General features: G+C 55.5%; 2 protein-coding genes across 2 annotated transcripts in view; both read left to right on the forward strand.

Moving 5' to 3' along the window:
• The window catches only part of MYL7 (myosin light chain 7), a 149899-nt gene extending 145564 nt beyond the window's left edge, over positions 1-4335 (forward strand). The window contains exons 2-8 of the mRNA XM_012741550.3: positions 1513-1547; positions 1770-1883; positions 2024-2099; positions 2380-2484; positions 2971-3049; positions 3263-3311; positions 4184-4335. Of these exons, the coding sequence (XP_012597004.1) occupies positions 1545-1547; positions 1770-1883; positions 2024-2099; positions 2380-2484; positions 2971-3049; positions 3263-3311; positions 4184-4285 (528 nt within the window). The 5' untranslated portion in view covers positions 1513-1544 and the 3' untranslated portion in view covers positions 4286-4335. The remainder of the gene's footprint in view (positions 1-1512; positions 1548-1769; positions 1884-2023; positions 2100-2379; positions 2485-2970; positions 3050-3262; positions 3312-4183) is intronic.
• POLD2 (DNA polymerase delta 2, accessory subunit) overlaps positions 1-14087 on the forward strand; it is a 177380-nt gene that overhangs the window by 145558 nt on the left and 17735 nt on the right. The gene's annotated exons all lie outside the window — the stretch shown is intronic.

Below are 14087 nucleotides of genomic sequence, written 5' to 3' on the forward strand. Positions count from 1 at the left end.
TATATATTTTTTTTTTCAGTTGTCCAGTAAATTTCTTTCTATTTTTTTAGTAGAGACAGGATCTTGCTCTTGCTCAAGCTGGTCTCGAACTCCTGAGCTCAAGGGATCCTCCTGCCTCGGCCTCCCAGAGTGCTAGGATTACAAGCACCACACCTGGCCTTCCTAGCACTCTTGAGTGTAATAATTGTTAAGTTGGTGCAAGCGTCTTATTCATTGTCAGTACCATTGTCCTCCTGTTGGAGCTTTCATATATTAGAGCACATTCCAATATAAATCCCTTTCTATTTCTTTTATATTATAATGTAGGGCATCATATGGATTTTTAAAAATTGTTTGTATAGGTCTGAATGGGAATAAATGAGTTGAAATAAATGAAATGAATTTCTAGACACTAAAGGAGGTGTCATAAAACACTTGTTATGCACATGGGGCCCAGCATCTGCCCAGTGAGAGCCCCTGTGCTCTACTAGCCATTGTTAGAGGGCAGCAGGAGGGGGCAGCCTTGCTTAGCTGGGTTGGCTGGTGGTAGCCAGTGAGCCTGTCCGGGAGTAGGGGGGTCACTCCTGCTGTCTTCAGGAGGTCCCCTGCTTCCCCAGCTCCTCAGGGGCCCGTGTTCTAGAGGAGCTGCTCTAGAACAGCAGAGAACACCTGGGCTCTTGTTCTACCATTCAGCACCATCTTCAGGGGGTCCCAGAGGATGCTTGGGATTCAGGCTGTATGCTTCAAAAGCTTCGTGCAAAACAGCATCACACAGGTCTGCCCGTCAGCCACGCACCAGGCCCTCTGTGGACACAGATGTCAACCAGGTGGAGAGCCACCAAGCAAATGGGAAATGTGCCCCATGAGCTCGCAGCTGGAAACAGCAGAGAGAGCTTTTCAAAGGAAAGGGAGTTGAGATGGGGCTGGAGGGGTGGCAAGGCTCCAAAGTGCAGAGGTGGAAATGTCCACGAGAGGTGCCCCAGGCATGGCAGACTGTGTAGGGACGGCAGGGGGTTTCCTTCTCCCTCAGAATTGCCCCAAAACCAAGCAAAGTTTCTGCCTGGGGTCACAGCCAGCTCAGGGCTGCCCCCTGCCCCTCCATCAGAAGGGAAAGAGGTCAGAGCCCAGAGTCTTCATCAAAGCCTCTGGGAGCCCCTGGGGGTTTCAGGCCAGAATCCATCCTCAGAACACCCACTGCCCCCCCCAAAGCCCGCAAGAGCCCAGAGCCAGCCCTCCCCAGCTCACCCTCGCCTGGCCAGGGCTGCGGCCAGACCTGCAGGACAGAGATGGCGGTACCTTCATTCAGCACTTAAGAGTGGCAAGAGACATTGCATCCTGAGCCATCTCCAGATGTTACACACTGGGGACTCACGTCACTTGGCCACTAGGAAAGTGGCTGGAATCTGCTGGGGCCCTTGTCCCTGGTTCCCAAGCAGTGGCTGCCAAGTTTGGGCCTGTCCTCTGCTCCTGTCCTTATTTGGACCTCCAGGTGATAAGGCTGAGACATAAAAGAGGCTGGGCCCTGTGACAACCGATGACAGCAGCCAGGCCGCTGTGGAGAGAGAATGGTGAGTGCCTGCTGGGGATGGAGAGGGCGGTGGCCCCCTAGGTGCCGGCCTTGGCTTGGGGGGCAGAGCCCCTGTGCCTGCATTGGGCCCAGAGAGGTCTCCAGGGACAGGAAGGGGACCCTGCCCCAGGCTCTCCTGGCAGTGCTCCGGGACTGTGCATGGATGGGGAGGGGAGACTTTGGGGAGTTGGGGGGAGGACCCTCCCTACCTATGGAGTTGTAGGCCAGCAGGAAGGCGGGGACCCGAAGCAAGGCTGCAGCCACCAAGCAGACCCAACGTGGCTCTTCCAACGTCTTTTCCATGTTCGAACAAGCCCAGATCCAGGAGTTCAAAGAAGTGAGTGCCCCACCCCCAACGGCCTCAGACTCCATGCTGATACCCCCACCTGCCCCTCTCACACCGCCCAAGACTCTCCCCCACCTCCCACCTCCCCTAGGGTGGGGGCTGCGCCCACCTGAAGGGCCCCCACCTCACAGGCCTTCAGCTGCATCGACCAGAATCGCGATGGCATCATCTGCAAGTCGGACCTGAGGGAGACCTACTCCCAGCTCGGTGCGTGCACCCACCCGCCACGCCCCCTCACCCCAGGGCCCCTGCTCAGAGCGCTGGTGGGTGGGAGCGGCTGAGAGGACAGTGCCTGCTCCTCTCCTGCACTCCTCGCATCTCCTCACGCTGCCTTGCCCTCTCGTCACACCTTCTCTCCACGTCACCCCCCTCACCAGAGCTGCTCTGCCTCTCCACCCACTGTGGCCAGAAAGGAAGGGAGGGCAGCCTGGTCCTTCTCAGGGACACCCAGGGTCCCTGTGTGCCTCTCATGCCCCACTCCCACCAGGGAAGGTGAGCGTCCCAGAGGAGGAGCTGGACGCCATGCTGCAGGAGGGCAAGGGCCCCATCAACTTCACCGTCTTCCTCACGCTCTTTGGGGAGAAGCTCAATGGTGAGCCGGGGCAGAGCAAGGCTCCTGCGGCCAGGCAGCAAGCCCGAACCCCACCGGACCCTGCCTAAGCTCCACCCAAACTCTGCCTGAACCCTACCTGGACTCCACCTGAACCACACCCACACCTCCCCTGAACCCCGCCTGAACCCCGCCTGGACCCCACCTGCCACGGCCCATCCGAAGGACTTGGGCCCACCCCTGCACATCCTCTGCTTCAGCATCCCATGGGCACTGTCACCCCAGTGTCAACTTGGGAGCAGGAAAGGTGCCTTCAGCCTCCACTCCCAAATCCCAGCCCCCAGCCAGGCCTGCCCTCCCCAGCGGACAGGCATCGCCAACCCCTCTGAGCCCCGGGGAACACTTTATATTGGAAAATGTCCCCCACCTCTTCTGGACACAGAGGGCTCCTCATGCAGCCCAGGTTCCTCCTGGGTGGGACCAGGGAGGCTGGAGACGTGGGTGTTCACCTAGTGCCTTGGCTTCCAGGGACAGACCCCGAGGAAGCCATCCTGAGTGCCTTCCGCATGTTTGACCCCAGCGGCACGGGGGTGGTGAACAAGGATGAGTGAGTTGAGGCCGGCCGGACGAGGGGCACCGCGTGGGAAGCAGAGGGGGCGGTGGGGCCCCTCATGAGGGGGGCTGTCTGTATTTTGGGGCCTTCACTGCTCTGTGGGGGGTGGAACAGCCCTTCCCTGGGCCGTGGGAGCCTCTGTCCTCCTCTTCCCCGTGTGGTTACCCACCCCAGGTCACCCTACTCAGGCCCTCCCACGTCCCCCAGGTTCAAGCAGCTTCTCCTGACCCAGGCAGACAAGTTCTCCCCAGCCGAGGTGAGCTTCCCGACCCCTCAACACGTGTCCCCAGCTCCTTCCCCAGGGCTTCCCCTCGGCAGGACACTGGGGAGGCCTTGGAGACCCACTGCCCGCCAGGGCTCAGAGCCCAGCACCAGTGTGGCAGTTGCTGAAAGTGTGACCCGAGGGGGTTCCATTTGTGTTGAGACCAAAGGTGAACGTGAACCAGGCGCGGTGGCTCACGCCTGTAATCCTAGCTCTCTGGGAGGCCGAGGCGGGCGGATTGCTCGAGGTCAGGAGTTTGAAACCAGCCTGAGCAAGAGTGAGACCCCGTCTCTACTATAAATAGAAAGAAATTAATTGGCCAACTAATATATATAGAAAAAAAAAATTAGCCGGGCATGGTGGCACATGCCTGTAGTCCCAGCTACTCGGGAGGCTGAGGCAGAAGGATCCCTTGAGCCCAGGAGTTTGAGGTTGCTGTGAGCTAGGCTGACACCACGGCACTCACTCTAGCCTGGGCAACAAAGCGAGACTCTGTCTCAAAAAAAAAAAAAAAAGGTGAACGTGGAGTCAGAAAAGAGAGGAAGGGGTGCCAGGCAGGGAAACCGTGTGCAAAGACCCAGGGGCAAGAGCTTCCGGAAAAGGCTTTGTATACGTGGGGTGGGCCTGTCATCATGGCCAGGGTGGGCCCTTTGACCCATGGCCCCCCTTTGGGACCACTCCTCAGTATGCTCAAAGTCAGTCAACGGAAAAACTTTAACCTGGAGTTTTGGGTTTGGGGCTGAAAAGGCTACAGCCCAAAGCACAGCCCCAGTAGGCAGGGTGAAGGGTCACAGGTCTCCCTCGGGTCACAGCTCTGTGGGCTGTGCTGGCAGCCAGGGGACTGCCTCACACCAGTGCCTCTGCAGGTGGAGCAGATGTTCGCGCTGACGCCCATGGACCTGGCAGGGAACATCGACTACAAGTCCCTGTGCTACATCATCAGCCATGGAGACGAGAAAGAGGAGTGAAAGAGGGCAGGCCGTGGGGCACCTCAATAAACTCTGTTGTTGAATTAGAACTGCAGTGGTGACTTGTCTGGGACAGATGGGGTGGGGCCCAGCCCAGGGGATCCCAGGGGCCGAGCGCAGGCATCGCCGTGATAGTGACCACCACACACAGAGTGGGAGCCAGCACCTCAGCACCTCCCCTCGACTCAGCCCACACTGCCAAGTGCAGTATGAACCGTGATCACGCCCAGTTTACAGATGAGGACACTGAGGCCTGGTAGGACCCAAGGCCACGCCACTAGGAGATAAAATGGTGGGCTTTATTTTTTTTTTTTTTTTTTTTTTTTGGGACAGAGTCTCACTCTGTTGCCCAGGCTAGAGTGCCGTGCCATCAGCCTAGCTCACAGCAACCTCAAACTCCTGGGCTTAAGCAAGCCTTCTGCCTCAGCCTCCCAACTAGCTGGGACTACAGACATGAACCACCATGCCCAGCTAATTTTTCCTATATTTTTAGTTGTCCAGCTAATTTCTTTCTATTTTTTTAGTGGAGACGGGGTCTTGCTCTTGCTCAGGCTGGTCTCAAACTCCTGAGCTGAAACAATCCTCCCGCCTCAGCCTCCCAGAGTGCTAGGATTACAGGCGTGAGCCACCATGCCCAGCCAACGGTGGGCTTATTTTGCACCTCGCTCCACCAGACCCAGGAACGAGCCACGAGTGTGCGTACTGCCCAGTTCCTCCAGGCTGTGCAGAGAAGAGGCTGCTTTCTGAGCACTCAGCAAACTCTCTGTCCAACAACCTGACTGGTGGGCAGTGGCCCTGGGACCCTCCAACAGCACAGCCCCCACTGGCCACTGCCCACACCCCTCTGGGCACCCTGGCTCTCTGCACGCCAGCATCCGCTCTGCTGGGCCCTGAGTGGAAGGCACAGAGGAACCCATTCGGAAACATGACCAACTTCTTGTGGGAAATACAAGTGAGGCACTGTGACATGACAGAATGGACACCCAAGGAGGGGCCAGCGTCCACACAGACTCTCAGAGGAAACACCCAGAGACTGGCTTCGTGCCTCCTGAACCCCTCGTGCATGTCCAGGGGTGAAAGCGTCACACAGCCGGAAGGCAGGGAGAGGACTTCTCAGGACAGAGCTGTTAGTGTCTCTGTCCCCTACCTCATCTGCAGAAACCAGGGGCTGGAGGAGGAGGTGACCCTGTCGTGAGGGCTGGGGGAGCAGCAGGGGACCTCCAAAGTTCCAGAAAGAGACAGACAGAGAGAGCAGTGACAGGCCTGGAGGGCACAAAGCCTCCTGCAGACACAGAAAAGGGGCACTCTGCCCTCCAAGGCCAGCTGCAATCCCTGCAGCTGGGGCAGTGGGAGAGGTGAGCAAGAAAGGAAAAACTGACCACATCCCCTTCCTGAAGATCCCAGGAGGAAAGCTGTTTTTACCTGGAGAGCTGCTCAGTTTTGATTTTTACCTAGGACCTGGAAATGTAATCACCAAATTGATATTTGAGATTTAAAATAATCATTGTCTTTTCTGTTGCTTATAAGAGATCACGAAATTCATGGAACTGCCTGAGTTTTCATCCTAAGAGCAGGCCACCAGCCCACTCACACCAAGCATGCGTAAAGAAAGGGACAGTGGGTGAACAAAATCAAGCAGCTGTACACGCATGTGATTCTGTCACATGTGTCTGTTGTTCAACAAAATGATTTAATAAAGTAGGGATACTTTTATAAGCCAAGCCTCTAGAGGAAAAAACTGTGAAAGACTTAAATGGACCAAAAAGATTGGAGGTGTCTGGTTATCTGATGTGATGGGGTCACTGCAACTTTCATTGTCTTTGAGCTATTTCACAGCTCTGTAAGCTGTGAAATAATAGCAAGGCAATGGTCCTTGTCCATAGACATGCAAATAAATGCTGTCCATGGGAGCACAATTGATTTTCCCCTCTCTTTTGTAAAGAAGTCAATTTGGCATCTAGGAAGCAAATTCATCTCAGCATTCCCGACTATACATGCGCCTGCTCTTTGATTTCTCCTCTGAACCAGTTGTAACATCTTATTGGTTCCCTCGTGAATTAACAAAGTCTTTGGGAGGTGTTCATTTTATTTCATATGTGAGTCATGATTTTGCTTTTAAAAAGTTATCTTTTCACACTCCTTGTGTAGCTATCTGGAAAGGTTAGTCCTTTCTGCACCAGAACTGCCTGTACTAGTGTTAGTTTGGACTGAACTGAGGGCAGAGAGAGAGAGAGAGAGAGAGAAAGAGAGAGAGAGTGTATGTGTGTGTGTGACAAAAGAGACAGGAAGATAGAGAGAAACAGAGACAGGCGCAGACCTGGGACGCGAGTTCAGCCTGTGCTGTCCAACATGTCCTCAGGTCCCCAGGGCTGCTGAGCATTTGGAATGTGGGAGGTGCTACAGATGTAAAAGGCACACCACAGTCTGAAGATTTAGTACAAAAAAGAATGCAAATACCTCAATTAATAACTTTTATATTGATTATGTGTTGAAATATTTGGCTACATTGGGTATGAACTCAGAATAAAATCCTAAGCCCCTGCTAAATGGATCCATCCCTCTTGGCCCAAGGGGAATCCAGAAAAACCTTAAAGCTGAGTTCCCAGCCATGACAGGAAGGAAGGCGTTAAGCACAACTACACATGCCCATGTTTTCTGTTTTCATAAATATTCATGACTCCTCCTATAGCTTGTTAAACATGTACATTTGGCCACCCACTCGGTAAGAAATCCTGTTCCTTTTCTCTCTCTCTGGAAGCGCGTGTTCCTGGCTGTGGCTGGGAGCTGTGTTCCCAGCTTGCTGGAATGGCCACTGCCAGCTGAAAACCCTGTACAAGAAACAAACCTCTCCTTTTTCCAAAGTATAAACCTCATTATTGTTTTTTTTGTTAACATGGGTTAAATTAAAATATCGCTAAAATTAATTTCACCTATTTTTCACTTTTTTTTTTTTTTTTGAGACAGAGTCTCGCTTTGTTGCCCAGGCTAGAGTGAGTGCCGTGGCGTCAGCCTAGTTGACAGCAACCTCAAACTTCTGGGCTCAAGCAATCCTTCTGCCTCAGCCTCCCGGGTAGCTGGGACTACAGGCATGTGCCACCATGCCCGGCTAATTTTTTATATATATATCAGTTGGCCAATTAATTTCTTTCTATTTATAGTAGAGATGGGGTCTCGCTCTTGCTCAGGCTGGTTTCGAACTCCTGACCTTGAGCAATCCGCCCGCCTCGGCCTCCCAAGAGCTAGGATTACAGGCGTGAGCCACAGCGCCCGGCCTATTTTTTTTCACTTTTTAAATGTGGCTACTAGAGGATTTTGCATTCCACATGTGGCCCACATTCCTGGCTTTCCTTGCTGTTGCGCAACACTGGGCTAGGCCGTGTAACGTGTCTGTTTGAGCCTGCGGTTTCTGGGAGGCTCTGGGGCAGTCACTGGGTTCAAACGCGCCGGCCTGCTCTGCAGATAGTGTTCCCAGTAGGGAGCAGTGGTTTTGATGTCCTCAAAAGAAGCCAGTTTCATTTGGGTGGAGCTGCCTGTGAGTGTCCCGGCAGCACGGGCAGAGGGCAGAGAAGACTGCTTCCAGACAGCTGAGATCATACGAACTCATCTGCAGAGGCCAGACTTTGTCCTGCGGTGAAGCTCAAGGCATCCCTGATGTAGAGTGTCTAGCAGTCTATGCCTGAGGATGTTGGCGGGCGGCGCCGTGAGGTGGGCATGGCCATGGGAGGGGCCTGGCCAGCTCCGTGTTGTCCACCTGCTGAGAGGGGCACTCCCTCCAGGGGTCAGGGTGGATGCCCCTGGCCAGGCCCCCAGGTCCCTGCTGTGAGCCCTGCATGGTCCAGACCTGGGTCCCACCTGCCACTGCCAGGCAGTAGGTCCATTTGGAAAGCAGACAGAAGAAATGCAACAGGACCTGAGGGGCCTAGGAGCCTCTAACAGTGGCCGGAGTCCTGTGTGACTTGGAGACAGGCCTCCTCCACACTCCACCACCTATCTCCCTGTAAGCCAGGGGAGTCTCATCAGAAGGCTGCATGCAAACCCACCTCCTCCTGTCCTTCCTGTCTTTCTAGAAGCCCCAGAAGCCTCTCTGCTCTAAGGCCTTGCTCGAGATGTCCCAGAGCTGCTCCTGGTCCTCAGGATCCCTGCTACACATCCCCACATGGAGCCCTGCTCAGGCCCAAGCCCCCGACTGTGCTGGGAACCTCCTGGGGCTGGGCAGGGCAGGGACTGGGGCCCAGGCTGGGGCTAAAGGGGTCGCAGGGTAAGACCAGAAAATGTAACGCAACAGGGGCCTGAGCCCCACTGACGGGGAAGGGCCTTTGGGGACCATCCCGTGCTGTGTGTCTGGGCCAGCTTGGCCAGCACTGTCCCCGGGAGGGACCGTTCGCCCCACACCCTCCCTGGGCAAGGCTGGGCAAGTCAAGACCCCAGGAGGTTCCCAGGCCTCCTGCCCTCACTGGGACTGTGTCCAGAGCCTCCTGGTCTCTCTGGAGAGACGTCATCAGCTTCTGCCCCTTCTCCTCTCCCAGGGGCTCACGCTCAGTCTGAGAGCAGAAGCGCCATCCCACCCGCCCGGCCTTCCCACACCATGCCCGCGCGACATCCCTACGGACCCTGGACGCAAAGGCCTCACTGAGGGCTCTGAGCCGGGACAGACCCAGCTGTGCTGCCCACTGCCCCCACTGGGCGTTGAGGCATCAGGCAGCGATAGCCATACGGGCAAACACAAACTAGAAATGAGAAAGAGCTAATACTCCCTGGTACAAAAATAGGAAACTTTCCCCACTTTCCCCACTCCCTTTTCTTAGAGCATTTTCTTTAGAAAACTTATAATTGTAAGTTTTTTCTTGGCCTCTCTTTATGCAAATCTGTATCAAAGCTATGATATATATGCCTCTTGCCAATTTTACAACTCAGGAATGTCTCGTTAAGGACCTGGGAGCCACTGTTTGAAATGCAGTCACCAAGGGAGACACAACCTTATCTCCCAGCCTGGGGGGGCAGGAGCCTAAGTTGCAACATACTTTCAGTCTTAAAAGTGTGAGTTTATCTTTTCCTTTGGATAAAGGCAATTAGCACACCCAGGTGGCCGTCCCAATTACCTGGATTGAGTGGCACTGTGTGGCCACTGGTGCTGTGAGTCCTCTTACCTAAGGGCTGTCACGTTTCTCTGGAGGACACGGATGGAATGAGTTGCACCTGGCCTGGCCGAGGGCGAGGCTTCTGTCTTTGCAGTCTCTTAGCAGATTGCCCGAGATGAGCACCGCCATCTGTTTAACGCTTATTCAATAATTAAACCGTTTTCTTTCTCATTTATTTTTGTGGAAAGGTTTTCTGGGTTGGCAGGAGACTTTGTTTTTCATTCTCTCTCCAACATGGCTCGTGTTCCGTCCCTCAAGAGCCTCAGCCTTGCCCAGGGAGGGTGTGGGGCGAACGGTCCCTCCCGGGGACAGTGCTGGCCAAGCTGGCCCAGACACACAGCACGGGATGGTCCCCAAAGGCCCTTCCCCGTCAGTGGGGCTCAGGCCCCTGTTGCGTTACATTTTCTGGTCTTACCCTGCGACCCCTTTAGCCCCAGCCTGGGCCCCAGTCCCTGCCCTGCCCAGACCCCAGCCCTCCCTCTCTGCACATTCTTTCTGTAGCTGAGTTAACACCACTGATAAGACTAGAAACAGGCTCTTAAATTCCTGCCCTGACATGAGAAATATGTGACCCGAGTGCTTCTGCAGCTTAACTGTCCAGTGTAACTGTCAGGGCCTGGCAGGCGCCTGCCGTCCCGCAGCCCACCTCGCCACCCCCGTCCAGACCCTCCTCGCCAAGCTGAGAGGCCCCCGCCAGAGCCTCGACTCCCTCAAGTTCTGATTTTCCTGCGCATGCTGGAGAAACAGCAAGGAATAGGTAGGTCTGCAAATACAAACTAAAAATGAGCAAATCTTCTAGACTCTTCCAGAATGAAAGGTTGGGGTGTGGAGGTGCAGAGGGAGGCCTTGGCCGAAGTAAAGAGCAGGCGCTGTCCCCCCACCCCTAACTGTGCGCCTGTCTACAAAGCAGCGCTGGGCTGGGTACTGATGGCAGATGGCACCTGACGGTCGCGGAGCTCCTCTGCCCCAGGCCCTCGGCGCTGCGCGAGTGGCAATCCACTCTCCCCAGCTGCTGCCTTCTCACGCCCTGTGGCCACTGAGTTTGTAGTTGTGTCCCCAGCTCCAGAATAGACTATGCGTTTGGCCTACCTCCCTGGCAGGTGTGACCAGGTGTGGTGGCAGTTTTCTCCTTAAGAGACAGATGTGTATACCTCCCTCCAACCTGCTGCCCGGCCCCCAGCTGGCACACAGCCCCCTGGGGTTGCAATGACAAGGGCCACGGCCACAGGATGGGGGACCTGTGATCTGGGTCCCACTGGGTCCCCGACATGTGGAGCATGACACACTACCTCAGTCTCCCGTCATATCTTACATGAATAGAACAGGCTCCATCTGATGGAAGCTGCTGTTTGGAGTGTTTTATACTAACAACAGAACCTCTGCCTAACCAGTACAGGACTTCCAGACAGGGAAACCGAGGCATCATGTGGCTAAGCAACCTGTCCAAATTCACACACAGCCAGGAGGTGACAGAGCTGGGTTTGAACCTCCTATTCATCTTTGTGCAGACGGACCTCAGCCCAGAGCACGTGGCAGCAAGGACACAGGTCTGGGCTCCCTCTCCAGGAGAACAAACTGGCCACGCACAGCCCCGGAGAGCCCATGGGCAAGCTGAGTCCTTGCACCTGGAAGTTTCTGTGTCCCACACATATTCAGCGGCTTAAAATGAAGATGTCTGAATTACACGAACTCTTGATAGCACCTGCCCAACCCTCTTGGCCTCCCCTTCTGCGGTCGGCCCAGAGCAAGCCCTCCCCAATGCTGACTTCACTTCAGAATCACCGGCACACCCCGGCCGAGGGCCCCAGCACGCGACGAGATGTGCAGATGGAGGGACGTGCAGATGGACTGGGTGGGTTTGTGCCCCAAACAGCCTCATCCTTGTGACTGCATGACAAGTTACCTGGTCTGGCCATCTGGCCCCTTGCTCCCATCCCCTACTTCCAGCCTCTGTGGGCTTCAGGCCTCAGTACAGAGTCACCTTCTCCAGGGAACTGTCCCTTGACTCTGGTCTGGGCGATGTTCCTCCCAGGCTCACGCAGCCTACTCTGCTCAGCCCTAGGCATGGCTTCCTGTGAGTGAAGCAAGGGCAGGGACACCTCTGTCCCCAGCATAGAGAAGATGCTCTGGAAGTGTCTCATGAATGAGTGAAGGGACATTATGAACCTCCAGACCTGTGGAGGCTGAGCGCCGGGAGCCTTTATAGATGCTGCAGGTCCATAGAGTTTGCCACGTGAGGCAGCTTATGCCTGGAGATTTCTCTCTAGGTAGCAAAGTCTGTCTCCCACCAAAGGCCATTGGCGTGGGACCCTGTGACCGGAGGCCACAAAGCAGAGGCTGGCTACAGTGGGAAGGGGCCCTCGGCTGCCTGCTGCCAGCCCATGCATGTGTGTGCATGTGTTTTGAAGGCAGGATAAGGGAGCGTGGTGTGCGGGGAGGCGAGAATGTGCATGTGTGTGGTGTGTGTATGTGCATGTGTGTGGTGTGTGTGTGTGCATGGGGGGGATATGCAGGCATGTGCATTTGTATGTGTGCCTGTGTGTGGTGTGGGGGTTGGTGGGGGGTGGGGTGGAGTGTGTACATGTGTGTACGTGTGCATGTGATATGTGTGCATGTGTGTGCATGCATGTACAGTGTGTGTGAAGAAGGAAGACCCTTCATGCTGGCCCCTCTCCCAGCTATCCCCCTCCCTTCCGCTGCCCACACTCTCTGCCCTTCTCTGCCCCTTTCTTCTGGGACTCATTGCCCTGTTTCCACCACCCCAAGTGTCTGGAGCAGCCTTTGACCTTCCATCTGCCAACCTATCTCAGCCCTGTCCCTCCTGTCTGTGGAACATCCCCAAGATGTGCCGCTGACAAGTAGAGCCAACGGCACCAAAATAGAACCTTATCTCCCTGCCTGCTGCTCTGCCATCAGGAACACCTCCACCATCCTCCCAGGAGCCCCCCGGACTCTCTGCTTCCTCCCACACCTCCACCCCACCCTGGGCCAAGCAGCCAAGGTGCCCTGGCCAGCCCTTCTGACTCTCCACAGCCAGATCTGGTTGTGGTCCCGCTGCCAGCACCCCCAGCACTGCCTGGTCCCCACCAGGGCTCCACCCACAGCCCCCTTGCCCCTCTCCCCACTTTGCCCACAGGGACAGGCAGTGATAACCCTTGGGAAATGCCCCCTATCATTGGATCATAGGTGACTGGACTGGGTGACCACATGGCCCAGTGGGGCCATCAGAGATGCTCCAGAGAAGAGGCCGGGCTGCACTGAGCAGAGAGGTGGTCATCGTCTTCAGAGGCACACAGAGCAGAGGCTGCAGTTCTATAGGAGAGCGGGGGAGAGGCTAAGAACCTGAGGCCAAAGGCAAGACAGGAAAGGGGACCCCCTTCCTGCCCTTGGGTCCCATGGGGACATGTCTTTGTATCAAAATCCAATTTTTGCTTGAGTTGGATCCAGTTAGTTTCTGTGCCTTGTAGTCAAGACCATGCCCCACCACAGGCCTGCCTCTGGGAAGTAGTCCCCCCTTTCTGCCTGGCCTGGGCCCGCCTGGCACCTGCCAGAGCCCCAGCCTCTGAGTCAGCCCACCTTGCTCGCATCTGTGCCACCTCCTGGCAGCTGTCCACAGCACGAGCCACAGCTGCTGCCTTGCTCTGGCCCTTGGACCTGCAGCTGTCTGCTTCTGTCCTACATGGAGGGTGCCTTGAAGTAGACAGGGTTGTCCAGCTCAGCATCTGTCTCCTCCCAGTGACACTGATTCCATGGCAGGTTGCTTTTCTCAGACTATGGATGGGTTTGGTGGGAGGGCAGTTCCTGGTAGCCAACCCTCAGCGACACAACAGGCAGCAGGCTCTCGAGCTAAGCCCAGCCAGCTGGACCGCCTCTTCCAGATTGTCTCCTGAGCGCATAATCGAAGGGCATGGGAACACTGGGGACCTCCATCCCAATACTCGTGTGTTGATCAGAGAACCCAGATAGGAGGTGATTGCTATGCTCCCAGCTTCTGGGCCCTCTAGAGCACCCATATGTCCTACCCGCTCCCATACTTGGACCTCCAACTTCCCACCACATCTGTGCATCCCCAATATCCAATGAATCTGCTGCCTTTCATTTAGGTTGGCCACAACCAACTGATACACCTCCCTTCACCCACTACTGAACTGCAGCTGGGTCTGCCCAACTTCAGGACCCAGGTGACATTTCAAGCCTCAGTCTTGAATAATGTACCCCGACCACAATGTGAAGATGGCCACCACATTGGTCTTCTGCCCACTTGTGTCCTGAGCCATGTTTCTCATAATCAAAAATAAAGCACCCTGATTTTCAGAGCCTTCCTCTTAACCCCCTGGGGTTTCCTTATGCAAGCCCCCCACTCTCCAAGTTTAGTGGCCCTGGCCCATGCCTGCCTTCACAGACATGGGGTTCAGGTCCCTCCCCTGCTCTGCTCTGTTCCACCGGTGGCCTCTGGACTGCCCTACCCTGATGATGTGGCCCCCATAGCATAACCCTTCCATTAGGCTCAACCAGTTCCCACCTGCCCATCTTATACTGTGGCCTGTCCTGTCATCTAAGGGTCACTCCTAACACTCTGGGGAAGCCAAGGGCCACCTACTCTGCCTTGCCTCTTTGTTGTTGTTGTTGTTGTTTTGAGACAGAGCCTCACTTTGTTGCCCAGG

The sequence above is a fragment of the Microcebus murinus genome, chromosome 9 (genome assembly GCF_040939455.1).
Source record: "Microcebus murinus isolate Inina chromosome 9, M.murinus_Inina_mat1.0, whole genome shotgun sequence".
NCBI lineage: Eukaryota > Metazoa > Chordata > Mammalia > Primates > Cheirogaleidae > Microcebus > Microcebus murinus.